The sequence below is a fragment of the Pituophis catenifer genome, unplaced genomic scaffold (assembly GCF_029215685.1).
Source record: "Pituophis catenifer annectens isolate HBS135680 unplaced genomic scaffold, rPitCat1.0.hap2 SCAF_9, whole genome shotgun sequence".
NCBI lineage: Eukaryota > Metazoa > Chordata > Lepidosauria > Squamata > Colubridae > Pituophis > Pituophis catenifer.
In genome coordinates this window covers 14322629-14344014 of record NW_027256889.1, presented here as the reverse complement: position 1 = coordinate 14344014, position 21386 = coordinate 14322629, and the positions used below count along the sequence as shown (strand labels likewise).

The window sequence follows — 21386 nt, the reverse complement described above, 5'->3', positions numbered from 1 at the left end:
GGAGGAGGGGTTGGACTAGATGATCTACAAGGTCCCTTCCAACTCTGTTAATCTGTTAAATTAGTTGCCAAGATTGAACACCTCTGGTTTAAACAATGATAGAATAATTGTATTGTCACTTTGAACGTGTACACTAATTAGCATACATTAATCCCTAAAAGGTAATTGACCTGTTTCATGGGGTGGGGGAGTACACATACGTGTACACTAATTAGCATACATTAAAATGAAATTCCATTGCATGCAGCTCTCAAAGGGAGCCTGAGTAGCGTAGGAGGCTAATGCCTCCTAAGGCAGCATTTAACATCCAGCTGCCTGCAATTACTGCGAGTTCAATTCTCCCCAGGCTCAAGGTCGACTCAGCCTTCCATCCTTTCTAAGGTGGGTAAATTGAGGACCCAATTTGTGGGGGCAATAAGCTGACTTTGTATAAATATACAAAAGCATGAAGGCTATTGCTTAATGCATTGTAAGCCGCCCTGAGTCTCCGGAGAAGGGCGGCATATAAATCAAAGCAAAAAAAAAAAAAAAGGGCCACCCCCTCCAATATACACTACATTATAAACATGACAAAATAACTAAATACAAAATTATGCATATACCCACTTATATTATTCTTTGCTACAACCAGCTAGCTTTTCTTTTCCAGGGCTCACCCAACCTACAGTCAAGAAACCAAGTTTATCAAGTCAAGGTTTAACGAGTTTTTCAAGGTCCCTTAAGAGAAGGACCCTATCATATTTACCCACCCAGCGACCCACCCATCTCTTTGGGCTTCCACCTCGAACTAGGATACCGATGACTCCCGATCACCCCCTTTTTCCCTTTCTAACGTGGTTTCTTCGGGGGGGGGTTCGACGGAGGGGGCTCATTGCGTCGGTTTTCGGACAGCCGGCGGGCTCGGCGTCATCCGCGCTTCCTCGACGGGGCGGCGAGACCAGTATTGGGAAAAAAAAGTTAGTCGGGCGGGCGGGGCCAATGACCGAGGGGAGGCTTGGCCCCTTCAGCCAATCGCGTGACGCGGAGGGGGGGTGGTCGAGGCGCGCGCTCCTCCGCCCGCCGCCAGCTGCAGACGGTCGCTGTTCGGCCGGGTGGAGGGAGGCGATCGAACCGGCGGCTCCTGCCGAGGCGCCGCTCGACGATGCGCCCTGGGCTCCGCGGTGCGCTCCGGCTGCTCCAGCTGCTGTGGTGGCCCCTGGACTTCTCGACGGGCAGCAGTCAGGCGGGTAAGTCGTGGCCGTTCGCAAGCGGGAAGAAGCCGGCTGGGAAAGTGGTGGGAAGTGGCTGGGAAGCGAGAGCAGATGCGTTGAATGAGGTGAAAGTAAAGAGGGTGGCAGCTTGAAGGAAAAAAAAAACGCTTGGCACGATCTTCTCCAAGCTCTGCTTTTCAGAGGCGCTGTGCCAGGGTGCCAATGATGGCCCTTATAGCCCAGCCCCGATAAGGAAGAAAATGCTTAAGAAGGAGGGTTTAGTTTCGTCCCAGGTCGTCCTCGAATTACGACCACAATGGAGCCCAACACTTCTGTTGCTAAGTGAGACATGTCTTAAGTGAGCTTTGCCCCATTTTACAACCTTTCTTTGCCACCGTTGCTAAGTGAGTCACTGCCGTTGTTGCCGGAAACCTGAAGACCAGCTGGCCAGTGCACATGCCCACAGAGAGGGCTCTGCGTGCCACCTCTCTACGCATGCCATAGGTTTGCCATCACGACCTTATACCATCTGGGTCAAATGGTTGTCCAATCTATTTTTGAAAACCTCCAGTGATGGAACACCTCTGGTAAGTTATTCCACTGATTAATTGTTCTCACTGTCAGAAAATTGTGGGCTGGTCAAAAGTTACCTTATCAGTGCCATTGTAACTTTAAAATGTTGTTAAATGAGTGGTTGTAAGTTGAGGACTTCTTGTATTGTGTCTTTATATATGTGTATATGTTTTAAAGATCTTCTTCAGCCTACCTCGATCTGATACAATCTGACTTTTTTGGACTACCTGACCAAATATGCTAGTTGTGCACCACTGCTTTAAAGCATTATTTCTTAAACTGTCTTGGGTTATACCACATGCTCTTCCACCAACAGATTACAGTGAAATTTATAGGTAATATAAACTGGAGAGGTAGTTAATTCAGTGCTATAGAATTAGCATCATAAACATTTTGTTCTCTGCATCATTATTTCTACCTGTGTTTTTTCAATAGTTCCATAAGCGGATAGCAATGAATGTTCTAACTGTTTAACATTTTTATTGAGTTATAAAATAAAATAAGATACAAAATACTAAAGTAAATAGGGAAACGGGGAGAAGAGGGGGAAGAGAAGTGAGGAAGGATAAGGAAAACAAAAAAGAAACATTGACAAGATACTGGAAATTGAATATTGAATACAAAATAAATGAATGATTCAGAGAAGTTTGGAAAATTCCTCTTAATGATAAGTTAATGTGTGATATAAAATTCAAAAAAGGACTATTGAAAGAAAATATATTTTGGAGGATATGGCAACCATTTGTGGACTACGCAATCGGGAACTTGGAAGAAATAATGCCAGTGCCAATGCAAAGAGAATTTTGGAAGACCTGAAGATGAAGAAAAAATTCCCCCGCTTCTCCCTATTTTGTATTATACACTGGGTGTGGTTTTGTGTTTTGTGTTTTGTCTTTAATTAAAAATTAAAAAAAAAAGAAAGAAAAAGAAACATTGACTTCCGACTCTCTCTCTGTTACAGTAAAATAAGGCATTAACATCAAATCACAACTTTTTGTTTTTTTCATAATAATAGGAACAAGCCATTTCTATAAAGATCTATCAATCTAATTGGTAAAACCCAAAATCAAAGTCAAAGCAATTAATGTTCTAAGACAATGTGTTTCAAACTTGGCAGCTTTAAGAGGTGTGGACTTCAACTCCCAGAATTCCCTAGCTGGCATCCTCCCAGAATTCTGGAAGTTGAAGTCCACTCATCTTAGACATTATAGAGCACTGCACACCAAGACAATTAGATACAAGAACAGTTTTTCCCCTGAACACCATCACTTTGTTAAACAAATAATTCCCTCAACACTGTCAAACTAGTTACTAAGTCTGCATTACTATTAATCTTCTCATCGTTCCTATCACCCATCTCCTCCCACTTATGACTGTATGACTGTAACCTTGTTGCTGGTATCCTTACGATTTATATTGACTGTTTCCCTATGACTATCTTTAAGTGTTGTACCTTATGATTCTTGACGAACATATCTTTTCTTTTATTTACTCCGAGAGCGTATGCACCAAAGACAAATTCCTTGTATGTCCAATCGCACTTGGCCAATAAAGAGTTCTGTTCTGTTCTGTTCTGTTCTGTTCTGTTCTGTTCTATTCTATTCTATTCTATTCTATTCTATTCTATTCTATTCTATTCTATTCTATTCTATTCAAGTTGCCAAGCTTGAAAAAGACTAACCTAAACATAAGTTTACAGATACGATCAATCTGAATAAAATCCTTCCTGGAAAGAATGTTTATTTCTCATCTTTCAGGAAGATTTTGTACCCCTTCTGGGAACTGCAGCAAATAACTGACCGATCATCACCCCATGATTACATTCATGTGTAGAAATAGCAAGAGTAGTGGCCTGAAAGGAACTGTCTTCATTAAAAAAAAGTTTGAGTTTTTAACTCAAGAGAGAAAAGTATTTCCTCCATTCCTGCAGCATCTGTTCTATTTTGTCTTTCCCACATCCTGTTGAAAAATATATTGGCTAGGTTATGTTGGTTAATGTGGCTCTGTCTCCCTGTTGAACAAATCCAATAAAAAAAGTAGAGTAGAGTAGAGTAGAGTAGAGTAGAGTAGAGTAGAGTAGAGTAGAGTAGAGTAGAAAGTAGAGTAGAGTAGAGTAGAATAGAGTAGAGAATGAGTAGAATAGAGAATAGAATAGAATAGAATAGAATAGAATAGAATTGAATTGAATTGAATTGAATTGAATTGAATTGAATTGAATTGAATTGAATTGAATTGAATATTTGGCAAAGTGTGATTTGTCTCCAGTGCAGAAGCTGTCCTTGTACATGCAAAGCAACAAAATAATGTTATTATTCTTATTGGTATCATATTATGATTATTATTACTCTGTAGTGACCTTAATGATGTCACATCCCTGGCCATACTAATCTAATCCACCAAAAGGTTTTAAACAATTCTGCCTCTGGTCACCAAACTGTGGTCCTGATGAATCCCATGAATGCCCCTATGTGCTAAGGTAACAACAAGCAAAGTACAATCGGTCATTGTCTGACGTTCTAGCCAGGCCATCGTACCAAATATGGAATGATTTCTCTCCTTGCCTTCCAGGGGACGGTTGTGGTCATTCAGTGCTCGCATCTTACAGTGGGACTTTGTCTTCCAAGAACTTTCCAGGCACGTATCCAAACTCCACTTCTTGTGAGTGGCAAATTCACGGAGCGGAAGGGAGCCCCCTCAGCCTGGCCTTTGGAGACATGGATATTGAAGCCTCTGAACAATGCAAATATGGCTTCTTGTTGCTTTCATCTCCCTCCGACGATTCCAGCTTTGGTAAGGACATTCCTTGACCTCATTCCTAAAGATAATGGTATAGACTAGAGCAGTGATGGTTAACCTTTTTGGTGCCGAGTGCCCAAAGCAAGTGTGCGCGCGCATGTGCCCAACCCCCCAAAATGCAATGCGAGTGTCCCCTGTGCATGCGCCCCGCCCTGCGCATGCATGTACGTTCCCCATGCATGCGACCCGCCCGCCCCGTGCATGCAACTCAGCGCCCCCCCGCACCCTGTTTTGGCTGTCAGGTTGGTGCAGGAGGCATTCCAGGCCCAAAACAGGGTGCAGGGGGCCTCGTGTGGTGCCACCATGGCCCATTTTGGCTTCCAGGTTGGTGCAGGAGGCTTTCCAGGCCCAAAATGGGGCACAGGGGGCACATGATCCCCAAAATGCAATGCGAGCACCGCCACGATGTGCCCCCATGCATGCACCCCACCCCCACACATGCATGTGAGATCCCCGTGCATGCGCCCTGCCCCCGCACATGCGCTGCAGAGACCCAAAGACCAGCTGGCCGGTGGGAGGAGTGCACATATGCGCGGTGGAGCTGGGCTGGAGTGAAGGCTGGCGTGCTCGCGGAGAGGGCTCTGCATACCATAGGTGTCAGCACTTCAAGCTGCATTTACTCTAGTGCTGACATAAGAAGGAGAAGCAGAGGCGTCTGGAAAGGGACGTTTGACTTTTCACCTATTTATTTTCCCTGGAGATAATATCCCCTAGGAGATGGGATGGGAGGGGGGAAATTCCTTTGAGCTGGAGCAGTAGATTAGGGGTAGAATGACTTGGAAGATGGCCAATGAGTGCAGGGGAGTGGGGAACGGAAAGGGAGGGTTTTGGGTCTGGAAGTCAGTGTTGGCTTCGATGGAGTCGGAGTTAGAATGTCATGCTTAATAAATGGGAGTTTTTCTTCAAAGACTTTGTTTGAAATGCAATTTATTTGAGACGACTTTGAAACCTGACAATAGGTTTGCCATCATGGAACTAGAGTTTCTTGCCTGAGGAGGGGGTTGGACTAGAAGATCTCCAAAGTCCCTTCCCTGTTATCCTGTTATCCTATTCTATAATTTATTCTAATTATACTTTCCTGTGGAAGCAAAAATGTAGACATCCCTGTCAAGGGTGGAGGGATGAACTTGCATATCCAAGACCCCCCCACACACACACACACACTTTTCATGCACTCTGTCTCCCATTGATCACTTCCAGGAACAGTAGTCTGAACAAATATGTCTATACTGGAACTGGTTTCTAAGATGAAAATCAGTCCCAATATTTCATATATTACTTTTTCCTTATAGTGTAGCATTCTAAGAGGCTAAGAGTGACCAAGGTGGGTACTCTTGGCCTAAGGCCATACTCATCTTACAAATGGCATACTAGAAGCTATATCTAAAGAAGGGATCTCCAAACCTGAGAACTTTAAGACTTGTGGATTTCAACTCCCAGAATTCCCCAATCAGCCATGCTGGCTGGGGAATTTTGGGAGTTGAAGTCTACAAGTCTTAAAGTTACCAAGTTTGGAAACCCCTGATTTAAAATAATGGTTGGAGCCAGCCAAAAAAATTAAATGTGCTTTCATTATATTTGAGTGTTTTAAAATGAACCAGAAGGAACAGGATTCCAATACCAAATTTATTACTTTCCACTTTCTATTATCTTAGAAATTATAATTTGCCAGCAATTTTCAAAGGTATCTGACAGATTTCAAGGGCCTCAGTTTATACATCTCTATAAAGGGCTATTAAAAGTCTGTACTTCTTTGCTATAGACTTTTTTGTCATGTGGCTTTCCTTCCTGCATTCTCCCACAAACTGTCAACTTTGATCTTCCATCGTTGGGTTCTTTGTTTATTCCACAGGAAGCAGCGGGAAGAGAGGTATATCAGCTCTTGAGAGAATCTGAAGTGTGTCATTTAGACCCAGAATAAAAAAGATCTTGTCTTCTGCAGCATTTTGACCTTCTTAGATCTCTGATCCTTCACGGGTTCCTTCCTCTCCTTGGTCCTATATTTACTTTTGTTTCCATTCTCCTCACTTCCATCACTTTCAATTCCTGCGAATGGCTGTTCCATGATTCTCTGGAATATAGTTTGAGGCTTTCCAAATATTGTTTTGTTTCTCTGTTTCCTTCCTTTTTTTTTTCTTTTTCAGCTTCTCCCTTCCACTTTCAAGGCCTTTATAGGTCCATCTTATTTGAAATCCATTAATTACCATATTTTTCAGAGTATAAAACACACCTTTTTCCCCAAAAAAAGAGGGTGAAAATCTGGGTGCATCTTATACTCCGAATGTAGCCCCACCCAGCTCCTCAAATGGAGGTTTCAGGGGCTGAAAAAAGCATCAGAAACAAAGCTTCAGAAAAGAAGCCCCCTAACAGAGCTTCAGAGGCTTTTTTTCTGAAGCTGTTTCGGAGGCTTTCAGAGGCAGGAAAAAAAGCAAAAAAAGCAAGGCACAGAGTTCACAACCAAGGAATCTGTTGCTAAAATTCACCTCTGGGAACAGCTGATTGGGCTGGTCCACCTGCCAATCAGCTTGTTTCTTATTTTCCTCCCCAAAAACTAAGATGTGTTTTATACTCCGGTGTGTCTTATACTCCGAAAAATATGGTATCTGCTATGAAATCCCGCAAACAATTGGTGATACTATTTCTCATCAGGAAGGAAACTTTAATGAATTAATGCACATGTTTGTCCTTCTTTCTCTATAACTCATTTTCCAAGCAGAACATCTTTAGAAAGTTAGATTTTTCCCATTGGGGATTTTATTTTTAAACGGACATGAGTTTGGAATTTCCAACAATTCCCACTTGGATTTCTCATCTAAACATTCCTTTTTTTCCCTTCGGAGATCAATTTGTCATACACAGTACTATCATTTGCTAGCTGGTGTGTGTGAGCCCTTCTCTCAATCTGAGATTATTTAGGGAAAAGTGCAGCGTGCAGAGAAGAGCACCAGATATGATTAGGATACTGAAGGCTAAAACATATGAAAAATGGTTTCAGGAATTGGGTATGTCTACTTTAATGAAAAGAAGGACTAGAGGCGACATGATAGCAGTGTTCCAATATCTAAGGGGCTTGCCACAGAGATGAGAGGGTCAACTTATTCTCCAAAGTACCTAAAGGCAGGACAAAAAGCAATGGGTGGAAACTAATCAAGGAGAGAACCAACCTAGAACTAAGGAGAAATGTTGTGGCCCGCCAGTGGGCAGAGTCAGACAGTGAGGAGGTTGGGGAGGAACGTGGGCCAGTCCTGGAGTCTGGGGAAGGCTCAGATGAGGACTCTGAGTCGGAGACAGAGAGGGGGCCAAGTTCATTTGGTAGTTCTTTGCTGCCTCCGGAGTCTCCAAAGTCTGACATCAGCAAGGCAGAAGAACACCGTGAGCTTGTTCCCAGTGTGCACATGCGCAGATCAACCAGAAGACAGGAACAATTAAGGAAACAGTGTTGACTCCTGGGAGGGGCGGGGTGGGCGGGGCCAGCCAGGAGTGGGATTTGGGGGTTCTCTGAACTGCACAGAATCTTACCTAGAGATTCTCCTGAACCCCTGCAAACCCCCAGCAGCGAATCCCTAATTGTAACTTTCCAGACTCTTGCGTGGTGTTTCTATGCTTTTGATTTGTTGATTGCAGTTTATCTTGTTTTAAGCAGATTTATATCTGCTTTTGAGTCAGTTGTGATTGGAGCAGCTCTGTGTCCTGTTAAATCACCACATGCATAAACCAGGTGTGAAATCCAGTAGGTTCTGACAGGTTCTGGAGAACCTGTAGCGGAAATTTTGAGTAGCTTGGAGAACTGGCAAATACTACCTCTGGCTGGCCCCAGAGTGGAGTGGGAATGGGGACTTTGCAGTATCCTTCCCCCCAGGAGTGGGAAGGGAATGGGGATTTTGCAGTATCCTTCCCCCAGGAGTGGGGAGGGAATGGGGATTTTGTAGTATCCTTCCCCTGGAGTGGGAAGGGAATGGGGATTTTGCAGTATCCTTCCTCCTGAAGTGGGGTGGAAATGGAGATTTTGCAGTATCCTTCCCCATGCCCACCAAGCCACGTCCACAGAACCAGTAGTAAAAACATTTGAATTTCACCACCGGCACAAACCCAATCCTTGACCTTGCCACAGGGTTTGTGTTCTTGTGCTCCCGACAAAACCCAGGCATTCCCTGCTAAAATTGCCCCGTTTCCCCTTGGTAGCCAGCTCTCGTTTAGAGTTAGCTGGACTTTCTCCATCAGCTCCTCTCTTGGCAGTGGGGACTTTGAATGTTGACAGCAAAAGTGTCGTGCATTTCCAGGAATGTGTGTACTTTCCCCAAAGTTTCCTCCCTCCCTCAGTTGTCTGGCTCCACCAGAGGCCCTGTGACAGTTGCTGGCTCCCGAAGCTGAGCCTTTTCCGTCTCCTTCCAGCTCTTAGCAGAGCTGGGGGGGGGAAATTCCCTGGCCTGGGCCTTGCGAGCAGGTCTGACCTCGGAGCCGAGGGCTGCCCTCATGACAGGGAAGAGAGAGAGGCCTTCTGGCAGCCATCACGGGGCATTGTTTTGCTCGGTGGGCGAGGAGCAGCAGGGGAAATGAGGCAGCTGCTGGGAGGCGGCAGCACAAGGATAAAGGAAGCCGGATGGACTTTGTGCGTTTATTGCTTTTGTATCCCACCCCAATGGCTTCAAAAAAGCATTTCATGTCACAGCATTGAAAAGAGGCTTAGGAAGGTGGGGGCTTAGGAAGCATCTCACCTGGATCCCTTTCACAGCCTCCCACTAGAATTGGATTGGCTAGTTGTTACTTTCGCTTCACCAGGCTTGTTGCCTCCCTCTCCTCCCTCCCTCCCTCTCTTCCTTCCTCCCTCTCCTTCCTTCCTCCCTCTCTTCCTTCCTCCCTCTCCTTCCTTCCTTCCTTTCTTCCTTCCTTTCTTCCTTCCCTTTCTCTTTCCACTCCTTTCCTTCATCCTTCTCCTTCCTTCCTTCCTCCCCTTCCTTCCTCTCCCTCCCTCCCCCTCTTCTTCCTTCCTTCCTTCCTTCCTCTCTCCCTCCCTTTATTTCTTCCTCTTCCTTCCCCCTCTTCTCTCTCCCTCCCTTCCTCCCTCCCTTCCACTCCTTCTTTCCTTAATCCCTCTCCTTCCTTCCTTTCTCCCTCCCTCCCCTTTCTTCCTCTTCCTTCCTCCCTCCCTCTCCTTCCTTTCTCCCTCCTCCCTCTCCTTCCTTCCTTCTTTCCTTCCTTCCTTCCTCCCTCTCTATTTATTCCTTCCTTTCCCCTTTCCTTCTTTTCCCCACTCCTTCCTTTCTCCCTCCTCCCTCTCCTCCCTTCCTTCTTTCCTTCCTTCCTTCATTTTCACTGGCATCATAGAGGAAAAAGGAAAAGGCCTTGAGGGACAGGAGGAAGAGCGACTGCCAAGGAAACTGTAGGATAAGCAGAGCCTGAGCCTGGGCCAAGAAAGCCATGTGAGAAAACATCTCAGACAAACCCTTCCCTGGTTGACATGAAGAGAAAGTGGGGGAGAAAAAGCCCATTCAGACTTGTAAGGTTCTGTTATACTGTGGATGTTACAATAAAAATAGTCCAGATCTCTCTGGCATTGGTTACTTAGACTGGGTCTACCTTGTTGAGATAAGATCGGTCTTGCAACTCCGAGGTGTTTCCCCCTCCCTCATCTTCATGTGAACTAGGGATGTGGGCTTGTCTGAGACCTTTTTCAGGTTATTTTCTTGGCCTGGTTCTCTTATCTGACTACTGCCATGGTAGCAGCTCTTCCTCTGGTCCTTCAAAGCCATTCTGATGCCATCTATGGGCACCTATTTCACCAATCGTTCACTTGTCCCTATGGTGTTTCTGTACAGTTCTCTGGTTAAATTTTGCTGTATTAAGAATTGCACTTGGATCAGTTTCTTCGTTCTATTCTTTTCTTGTGGCCATGGGCACAGTGAGTGCTCAAAAAGGTAACTTACCCCTTCCGCTGAAGGGAAGATGCTTGGGAGGAGCCTTATCCAATGAAGACATAGCTAGATTCTACTGTGGCAGAAGCATCTTAGGATCTCCTGTTGGATATACTTTTTTTCCCCATCACCATCCTTACCAACAAGTTTAATGGAGGCACCAAAGAGTATCAAAAGAGCCTTAGCCAAGTGGGAGATAGGTGCAGGGGTGAAATGTAAAATGTGTTACTACTGGTTCTGTGGGCATGGCTTGGTGGTGGTGGGTAATGTGACTGGGTGGACGTGGCCAACTTTTTTTTTTTTTTAACTTTTCAAAGCATTTTTTCTAATGTTTTGAAAAGCCTCTGGTGATCAGGCAACTCAGCTGGGATCGTCAGAGACTTTTCAAAGCATTTTTTTTACCACCTCTTCGGCCTCTTCGGCCAGAAAAAAATGCTTTGAAAAGCCTCTGATGATCCCAGCTGAGCCGCGCGATCATCAGAGGCGGGTTTTTTTACTTTTAAAAGCATTTTTTCATCTGAAGAGGTTGTAGACAAAACGCTTTTAAAAGTTTTTTTTAAAAAAAGCCTCTGATGATCATGTGGCTCAGCTGGGCATGGTGGGGGGGGGTGTAGAGGGATTTTTGCTACCGGTTCTCCGAACCACCCGCCGCCATCGCTACCGGATCGGATGATCCGGTCCGAACCGGGAGCATTTCACCCCTGGAGATAGGTGTAGGAATTTGGCCAGGTGAGACTGAGGGAGGGGGTCAAACATGCCATTAGTCATGAGTCCCTTCGTACCCACAAGAGATCTAAGTCCAGCCCACCTTGAATTCCTTTCCATCCTTAACTCCTCCAAATTTCCCTTGACTGTTAGTAGTTCAAATTCTTGTAGAGAGCTTAAACTTGCAATAAATCTATATAGAGGTAGTCCTCGACTTATGACCACAATTGAGCCCATTATGTTGCTAAGTGAGACATTTGTTAAGTGAGTTTTGCCCCCTTTTACAACCTTTCTTGCCGCACTTGTTAAGTGAATCATTGCGATTGTTAAATTAACAACACGGTTGTTAAGTGAAACTGGTTTCCCCGTTGACTTTGCTGGTCGGAAGGTCACAAAAAGTGATCACATGACCCAGGGTACACGGCAACCGTCATAAATAGGAACCAGTTGCCACGCCTCTGAATTTTGATCAGGTGGCTGCATGGATGCTGCAGGGGTTGTAAATGTGAAAAACTGTCATAAGTCACTTTTTCTGTGCTGTTGTAACCCTGAACAATCCCTAAATGAACCGTTATAAGTCGAGGACTACCTGTACTCATTTGAACTTCCTGAATCTCCTGATTTCTCTGGCACTTGACATTAGACTTTGCTTTTCAGGAACAGACTCCAAAATTTCTTTTTCGGTAGAAGACGAATGGCTTCTCTCTTCAATACGTAATTGAACCATCTGGGAAACCCACAGCTCTTGGGAAACATTCTTTTCCCCATTACTATTACCATTAGCATGGATGACTGTAAGATTACCAGACATGACGAGATTAGGCCAGGAAAATGGTATTGGGAAACAGTAGATTCAATCCTCCGCTGAAGACTAAATCCTACATCCTGTGCAGTTGCTGCTCCTTAAAGCAGAAATTGCAACTTCATTTGTTTAGACTTCAAGCCCCAACATTCCACTTCCGCAGACACACACAGAGTTTACAACTTGAAAATAGCGGCAAAAACCACCCAGGTCAGGAAAGGCAAGCGAAGGCCTTAAATAGGCTAAGGGAGTGGCCAATTAGCCCCAAGCCTTACTCTCGAGGAGACCTCCTCCTGAGGAGCCACTCCTGCCTTTTGACAGCTCTGCGTGCCCGTGCATCAAGAAGAGGCTCCTCCTCTTCGTCCTCTTCACTTAAAGGAGCTTCTTTATTTATTATTTTTTTTAATTTTTTATTTATTTTTTTTATATGCCGCCCTTCTCTGGAGACTCAGGGCGGCTTACAATGCGTTAAGCAATAGCTTCTGAAGGTTCTGAAGGCCCTGGCTGAATCCCCGCCTCTGACACCACATCTTCTCCAGCCTCCTCATTGTCCGACTTGAGTGCCAGCTGCACAGGCTGCTGGAGCAGCACCACACCAGCCTCCTCGCTGTCTGAATCAGCTGCTAGCTGCACAGGCCGCTGACGGGCCACAACACCAGAGCAGGAAAGCATATCGACAAACCTCCTGCTGTGTTTAGTTTCGCATCACATCTATTTCCCACAATTCTTTCCCCACTGCCTCGTCCATCTATTAACGAGTGTCAATTTCATTGAGGGCCGCATCAGGATTGTGTTTGACCTCGGGGGGGGGCGGAGTGGGCATGGCCAGAGTGGGCATGGCCAACTTGACATTGCTCCTGTTGGGCGGCCTGAGTGCTCTGCCAGAGAAAAAGGGCTCCTGAGCTCTGTTTTTGGCTGCCATGATCTCTGTTCTGACCTAGGCTTCCCCAGCAGCACAAAGCTGAGTCCTAGTCCCGATAAACCCCTTTTATTTAATTTACAGTGAATTCCTCTTCAGTAAAGTCTTTCCTCTCCCACAGTCTTTCAAGATAGTTCACAACCACCGACCTTTATCAGGCTTGGAGAGTGGCCAGGCTGATATCTTTCAGATGCCGCAATACTTGGCAGGAAGGCAGTAATGAACTAATTGTCTCCTGCAAACTCCACTCTCCTTTCGCTCCTCTTTTATTCCCTCTGGGAGGGGCCATTCATCGTCCACCTGTCGACCCTTGTTCTTTAGCTGTTCCCTGCGTCTGGCAACTTTGCACATGCGCACACTGGGAACAGGCTCCAGCTGTTCTTCTGCCCCACTGATGTCTGACTCTGAAGGCAGCTGATAACTGGCATCTGGCCCTGGCCCCCTCTCTGCCTCCGAGGCAGAGCCCTCGTCAGAGCCTTTCCCAGACTCCAGGACTGGCCCATGTTCCTCCCCAACCTCCTCACTGTCCGAATCTGCTGCCAGCTCCGCTGGCTGCTGGCGGGCCACAACTGCCTCATGCAACTATGTGATAGCCCACAACCCTCCCAAGCTCCGTTTTCGCTGGCAGAGGCATTGCGGGCCAGTCCTTCACTGTTTCCAGGGCAGCCCTCCAGGCCAGATCTAAGCACCCCGCGGGCCGAATTCGGCCCCCGGGCCTTGAGTTTGACACCCCTGGTCTATTCGGTTAAATAAATCTTTCCTTTGCCTTGTTAGCTGTGAGGGCCATTCCAAACAGGCTGGGGGAGGTTGAGGTATACAAGTTTCCTTAAGGGAATTTTGAGGGATGAAGACAGAGTTGGCATGTGGAAGAAATTCCAGAGGTTTTCCTATAAATTACGGTCCTGGGATTTGGAGCGTGGGAGTGCAGAGCAGAGTTTGAGTAAGGTGGGGATACAGGGGATTGCATACTGCTGACTCAGTTGTGGTTTGTGGCTGTTGAAGCGGAGACAGTGTTGTCATCATATATTCTAGAGTAGTCATTTTCCTTCAGTTTTGGAGTTGTTTTTCTGTGCTCTGTGTTCTTCTGTTGCTTATAGTTTTATTTATATTTATTAAATTACATTTTTGTTTCGTAAATGTTTATTTCTAGCCTTGCAGACAATGAAAAGATTTTATATCAGAGTTAGGAAAACACGATGGCCATCAGTTCTGGTTCCATCTTTTTACAGATACTTTTAATTAAAAATGAAAAGGAATCTGGGCTGCTGCAGAATAAGCATCAGCCTGGAACATTTATATACTATGGTACTAAAACTCATATTGTCATGATCTTTACCTGAGTGAAATAATGCATCATAGTTTTTGAATCAAGGTAGCACAAATGGTCTAACTTACAGAATGTGTCCAAAATCTAGGACCCAGGATTCCCAAGGGAATAAAATTTGAGAAAGTTGTAGCTGCTTTAGTGCTACTGACTGCTGTTGTGGTCATGTGATCTTCATGTTCAACATTCCGTGACAGTTTCCAAGCCAGTCTCACAATCCTCGCACCCTCCTTCCCCAGTAGCAGCCTCTTACCTGCTTGCTGGAAATGGAAGAGAAGATTTATGATGCTCCCTGACAGATTCCCATGAGGAAACTCAATGGGGAAGCCAGCAGGAAGTCAGAAGTCATTTCTGCTCCCACTGCTGTCTTGCTCACCTTTGGTCATTCTGTTTTTCTGTTTAGCTAAGAAAATATCTCTGAAACAATGACCCAATGGGGCATGTGTTATCTAGTCAGCTCTGTATATTTACATAGTTATATATATATTTATTTTGCCTTGCCTTGCATTATTATTATTATAGTTTTTAAAATATTTTTTGTGTGGACTGTTCACTGTATATTTAGGAGAGGTGCCTGTATAAATTTCCTAAATAAAATAACGTTAATTTGCTTACATTTTAATTCAATTTGAGCGTAACTAAACTCCAAATTTAGTTTTCCAGCCATATCCTTTTGGAAGAAAATTTCTGGCATGCCTCGGAAAGGTCTTGGGCAGCCTTCAACTGGAGAAAAATAAATGGAACATTCCTGCTTTATGAGCTGTGTATGCAGCTCTAAGCCTGCACTATATCTCCGGATTGGTGTTGTGACACTAAGAGAAGCAGATTCGTTCTGAACTATTTTAAAAGCTTGATTGGGTGCACTCAGGAAAATTAACTGGGCAGTCTTGGGAGGAACGTGAGAAGGAACTTTGCTGGATCAGGCCAAAAGGCCCATTCTCCAGGATCTTGCTTCTCATAGGAGCTTCCAGGCAGAGAATTGAAACAAAGGACTTCCCCTTTGGTTACTTTTCCCAGCGACTAGCAAATTACCATTTCTGCATGCAAAAGTCCCCTGGAACAATAAATCACTCTTTCCCAACAAGGATCCTCTGCCAACAGAAAGGAAGCCAAAGCTAAGGCATGGGAAATGAGAGGGCTGAATCAACAGGCTTGGGGGCAGTTCGAGATTTGGCAGAGCTGTGTACTAAAATCCTAATAAGGACCTTCTTGGGTAGAACACACAGACACTTTGCAATGGGCTGATGTCACATTTCGGTTTTGTTTCTTTTTCCTTGCCGGTTGCGTTGTGACCTTTATGGAGTCCAAACTCTTAAACTTTTGGGGACAGTGAAATCTGAGTCAGCCTCCCACTGTCTGACTTGGAATGGTACGGGCTGGGAATGTCTGCATAAAATCTAGTCTATAACAAGATGCGTAGGGTGAGATTTCTAACCATGATAAAGCTGGGCTGAATATAAAGAGTGAAAGAAGGAACAAAAAGTGTGTCCAAAGGCACTTTCCTCTCTTCCTTTCCTAGCATTACCACTTTCACTCTGTTGCCAAAATCAAGTTCTTGATGGAAAGATGTTCAACAAGGCCCAATTGGATGAAGTCTGCTGGGAGAATAGAGGTTGATTGATTGACATCAAATGGCTAGTGTGTCTCTGGATAGAAAAATCCCTCAGTCTATGCTCTTTCTTTCTCGTTTTTCCCATTCCAGGTCCGTTCTGTGGCAGTGCATATCCTCCTCACTCAGTCTTGGTGATGAATTCCAGCTCCATAACTGTCTTATTCAACAGTACCAAACACCGCTCTGGTCGTGGCTTCCTTCTTTCTTACGCCAGCGGCAACCGGTCAGGTAGGACAAGCATCTCCATCACATATTGCTTCAGATGCTGGTGCTGCACACTGTTAAAAGCCAAAACAACACCAATGATGCTACCTAGCTGGGTAATGAAATGTCTGCGAGAAAATCACCAAGCTCGGAGAGCACCAAGGACCCCACAGTTCAACCCCGAGTATTCTCCTCTACGGGTACAAAAACAAAATGTTGCAACCAAAGTTGCAAAAAACAAAAGTAAAAGTTGCACGCAAGGGGCAACCAAAGTGGCAAAACCAAAAAAAAAAAGAGGTGCATATTATCAGTTGCAAATGACAAAAATGTCTACCGGCCATTGATTTATCCAACATCAAATGGTAATTCTTGAATTACAACCACAATTTCTCCTAGAGTTTTTTTTTTTTTTTATGTGAGTGAAAGGACCATGGTATATTTTCTAGTACTTCATTTTTAAATGCAGAGGCAAAATAAATGTATTGAAGTTTATTTACATCAAACTAAAAATGAATGGACATATGAAAGACTAATGAAAGAGGTAATTTCAGGATTCAGAAATCCATGAAAATAAACCTTTTAAAAAAACAGATCAGACAGCTCCATGTGACTCTACAAAACATTCTGGGATTTGCACATTTTTCCTCAGAATTTTTCTTAATAGATTACTGACTGGTATATTTGATGTAGTGATTTGATTCACTTGGATGTAGTGAAAGACAGAGTACAATGTCCAAAGTACATCACACACTGTCCAAAGTACATTGCACACTTAGTTTTTAAACAATATTTATGGTGTCTTCTATTTTATGTATTAATATTTTCCCTGCCTGCTTCCTCTAAACAGACTAAAATGTAGAAATACTCCATTCCTGAGAATTCAGCCACTATCTTTGTAGCCAGAAGGAAAAATGTTGTGCAATGTTTACAGAAAATTCAACAAACGCCTGATGATTATGTAAACAAAGCCACAAAGTCATTCTCTGCATGTAAGAAACTCCTGCAGTAAGCTTGTACCATCAGCTGAACAAGAGTTGCCTCCATCCTTTTGCTCCTAAAGATGATTTTACCCATATCAGCACCTCAGAAAACCAGGATGGAAACTTGATCCCATTGCAGATTAGTTCATGAGCCATCTTGACAGGTGCAAAAAAAAAGTCAGGAACCAGGATAGAGTTCACAAGTACTACAAGTTTATTTCATGCTACCTATACACAAGAGTTTGAACTACTAATGATCAAGACAAATTGGCACCAGATAAGGATCAACGGACTTCAAGGTGGGCTGGATTTAGGTCTCTTACGGGGTATAAAGACTCTAAACCAGAGTCCTGAGGGCCGCATCAGGATTGTGTTTGACCTCTGGGCGCCCAAGAGGGCGTGGCCAGCTTGACGTCACTTGTGTCGGGGTCGCCTGTGGCTCAAGTGCTCTGCCAGCGAAAACAGGCTCCTGAGCTCCATTTTTGGCTGGGACGGTCTCCAGCAACCCTCTGCCAGTGAAAACGGAGCCCAGGAGGGCCATGAGCTCCATTTTCGCTGGCAGAGGCACTGCGGGCCGGTCCTTTGCTGTTTCCAGGGTGACCCCATAGGCCAGATCCAAGCACCTTGTGGGCCAGATCCGGCCTTGAGTTTGAAACCCCTGCTCTAAACTGATGATGCATTTGATCCTGCCCTCAGGCTCAGCCTGGTCATCTCCAATGTCAACAGGCTGCATAGAAATTTTCCCTTCATGACAAAAAAACAAATTGAAAATCCACCTCCCTTATTTCTCCAACGTAAGATCAATACAATCGGCTTTGTTTCCATCGCCTGAACTTTTATGACAGATTTCTCCTTGCCTTGCTCCTAAATTTATTTATCAATTAATATAAATACTAAATGTTGAAATGGAGGTGCTGCATCCCCCATGATAACAACACCGGTGGTGGGTTTCAAATTTTTTTACTACCGGTTCTGTGGGTGTGGCTTGGTGGGCGTGGCATGGTTTGTGGGAGTGGCAGGGGAAGGATACTGTAAAATCTCCATTCCCTCCCCATTCCAGGGAAAGGCTACTGCAAAATCCCCATTTCCTTGCAATCAGCTGGGACTTGGAAGGCAGAGAATATAGGTGGGGGCAGGGCCAGTCAGAGGGGGTATTTGCCGGTTCGCCAAACTACTGAAAATTTCCACTACCAGTTCTTCAGAACTGGTCAGAACCTGCTGAAACCCGCCTCTGAACAACACCCACCTTCTAAACTGCTGTGTTCTCCCGTTCTCTCTTTCAGATTTAATTTCATGCTTGCAAAAAGGCATCCATTATAACACAGAACAAATCAGGTAGGAATTTCTGATAAAAAACCCATCCTGGTTGCTTCTAAATAAAGGAAGATCTCTTCTGCAGTAGAACAAAAACCAAATAAAGCACAACTAACATGCAGCTGCAAGAGGGGAAGGGAGATTAAACCTGGGTTAATTTTCTACCAACCCTGGTTTTAACTTTCTAATTGTTTCACAAATGGTAGCTTTGGAAGCAATTTTCATCAGGTCAGGGATCTGCAGACCTTATTTCTGTAAAGAAAAGGACACTTTAAATATTGTTTCCATCAGCTATATCTGACCATTATCCTTAAATTCTCTGCCTTTTGTTTTAAAAAAATCACGATGGTGTCCTGCCAACTTTGGCTGCTCTCAAAAAACGCAAGCAGATGCAGTTTGTGCTGAAAGGCATTTTGCTGTATTTCCTGAGATCAGGATTTCTCAGCCTTGGTGGTTTTAAGATATGTGGACTTCAATTCCCAGAATCCCCTGACATTTCTCAACCCTGGCAACTTCCTCAGCAGGCTGGCTGGGGAATTCTGGGAGTAGCAGTAATATCTTAAAGTTGGCGAAGTTGAGAAACATTGCCTTAGATCAGGGGAGTCAAACTCGATTTTATTGAGGGCCACATCAGGGTTGTGTTTGATTTCGGGGGGACGGGGGCATGGCCAGGGTAGGTGTGGCCCAGCTTGACGTCACTCATGTTGGGGTGCCTGTGGCAGCCTGAGTGCTCTGCCAGTGAAAACAGAGCTCCTGAGCTTTGTTTTCGCTGCAATGGTGGCCTGCAACTCTCTGCCAGCAAAAAAGGAGCTCAGCAGGGCCGCCCGCAGCCTTCACAAGCTCCATTTTCGGCTGCGATGGCCTCCTGCAACCCTCTGCCAATGAAAACAGAGCTCCATTTTTGCTGGCAGAGGAACCATGGGCCGATCCTTTGCTGTTTTCAGGGCAGCTCCATGGGCCAGATCTAAGCATCCTGCAGGCCGGATCCAGCCCCAGGCCTTGAGTTTGGCACCCCTGCCTTGGAATGGAATGGAATGGAATGGAATAGAATAGAATAGAATAGAATAGAATAGAATAGAATAGAATAGAATAGAATAGAATAGAATAGAATAGAATAGAATAGAATTTTATTGGCCAAGTGTGATTGGACACACAAGGAATTTGTCTTGGTGCATACGCTCTCAATGTACATAAAAGAAAAGTTACATTTGTCAAGAATCGTAAGGTACAACACTTAATGATAGTCAGATCTTGCTGCTACCCTAAAGTAAGGACTGTCTGCTTTTTGGTGCAATTGGCTCATTGTGTGTTTTTATGCAGTTTGCTGAGTTGTTATAATGTGATAACAAGGAACCCCCCCCCAAAAAAAACATAAAAATGCCTTCTGAACTATTTGAATCTTAGTTGGCTAGCACTCTGTCTTTCTCTGCCTCTCTCTCACACAGATCATGTTCTTTTCTATTATTTTTATGTAGAGTTTATTGTCCTGCAGGCTGCAAGGGAGTGGCGGGTGACATCTGGGGAAATGTGAACCAAGGATACAGAGATGTGAGTTGCTCATTGTGGATCATGCATTCAAATGTACTCTTGTTTGGAAAGTGGTGGCTTCAGAAGGTTATTTTCCTGAGGACATGGAACTTCCAAAGGCTGTCTCATTGCAAGATCATTCCTGTTTCCATTGTAAGAGAAGCTTTGCTTGAGGCAATCAAGTTCAGCTTTCTTTATGAGCAGCCTCAGGGTGCGCTGACCGTGGTCCTGACTTTGTTGGCCTTGATCTTTGTTAATCTTGACCAACATACCCCTATATCAGTGATGGCTAACCTTTTCGTTGTTGCGTGCGGAAAGCACACACATGCGAGAGAGCGGGCGCGTGTGCCTGCACCCATAATGTGATGCACGCACGGCCTCCCTGCACTCCCCGCCCCCCCACATGCACGCACTCCCCCCACCCCCGCCCATGCGCATGTGACCCCCCGCCCCCCGGTGCATGCGTGCGCGACTTCCCCGTCCTTTTTTGGTCCTAGCAGGCCTCCCTGCAGCCTCCTGGGACCAAAAATGGGCCACGACCCCCCATGGCCTGTTTTTGGTCTCAGGAGGCTGCAGGGAGGCCTGCTAGGACCAAAATGGGCCGCAGAGGGTGCACCACACTTCCTGTGCGACGACTCACCTCTGCACATGCATGAGTGACCTCCCGGGCATGTCTCCCACATACGCCTGACCCCCTCCCTCGTGCATACACAGCAGAGACCTGAAAATCAGCTGGCCAGCAGGAGGCACGTGCGCATGTGGGGTGGAGCTGAGCTGGGTGATGGCTCACATGCCCATAGAGAGGGCTCCATATGCCACCTGTGGCACGCATGCCATAGGTTCATCATCACGGCCCTATATGCTTCAGTTTAATGATACGGATTTCAAATTGGGACCTGGGGAAAGAGTGAGAAAATGGAGTCCCATCCACAACGTGTAGTAGTTTATGGATGGTGTGATTGCCTTTGAGTTAACGAACTAAAAGATACATTGAATAGATGTATGCCCAATAAACCACTGCAGAAGATCTAATCAAGAATAGGATTGTTTCAGTGGGGCCTTTATTTGTGGAATCCTAACCCAAGAAAGATTTGCATATCTCATAATTTCTTTCTTCAAATCAGTTCTAAATACTTTTCGTTTCAAGTAACTTTCTCCTACCACAATTATCAGCTCGTGCTATTTTAAAATTTATTTCAATTGCCTGTAAATTATATTTACTTGACGTTAGACTCTTTTTAAAGATGTTTTATTCTAGTTTAAGCGGTTTGAGTATGGTTAATGCTGTTTTTATATATTGGAAGCCACTGTGTGAGATCAGGGTCCTTAAAGGCAGCCTAATTATATATCTAATTAAGAATAAATATTTTTATGGCCCACCTTTTAAGCATCATGACTCAAGGCAAGGTGGGGAAAACCAACCAAAATCTGCAACGAAGTATAGCAAAAAACAAAAAACAAAAAACCCAGAGCATTTTAAACAGCAGCAAAATATATAATAATGCCACACAAAATCTATTTAATGGTT

General features: G+C 44.7%; 1 protein-coding gene across 2 annotated transcripts in view; it reads left to right on the top strand.

Annotated features, from left to right (window-relative positions):
* Window positions 1-1093: 1093 nt before the first annotated feature.
* LOC139320805 (discoidin, CUB and LCCL domain-containing protein 1-like) overlaps window positions 1094-21386 on the top strand; it is a 38436-nt gene continuing 18143 nt past the window's right edge. For both annotated transcript variants that reach the window (XM_070949237.1, XM_070949236.1), the window contains exons 1-5: window positions 1094-1226; window positions 4332-4553; window positions 15924-16061; window positions 18301-18352; window positions 19807-19879. In XM_070949237.1, coding sequence (XP_070805338.1) covers window positions 1142-1226; window positions 4332-4553; window positions 15924-16061; window positions 18301-18352; window positions 19807-19879 — 570 coding nt within the window. In that variant the 5' untranslated portion in view covers window positions 1094-1141. The remainder of the gene's footprint in view (window positions 1227-4331; window positions 4554-15923; window positions 16062-18300; window positions 18353-19806; window positions 19880-21386) is intronic.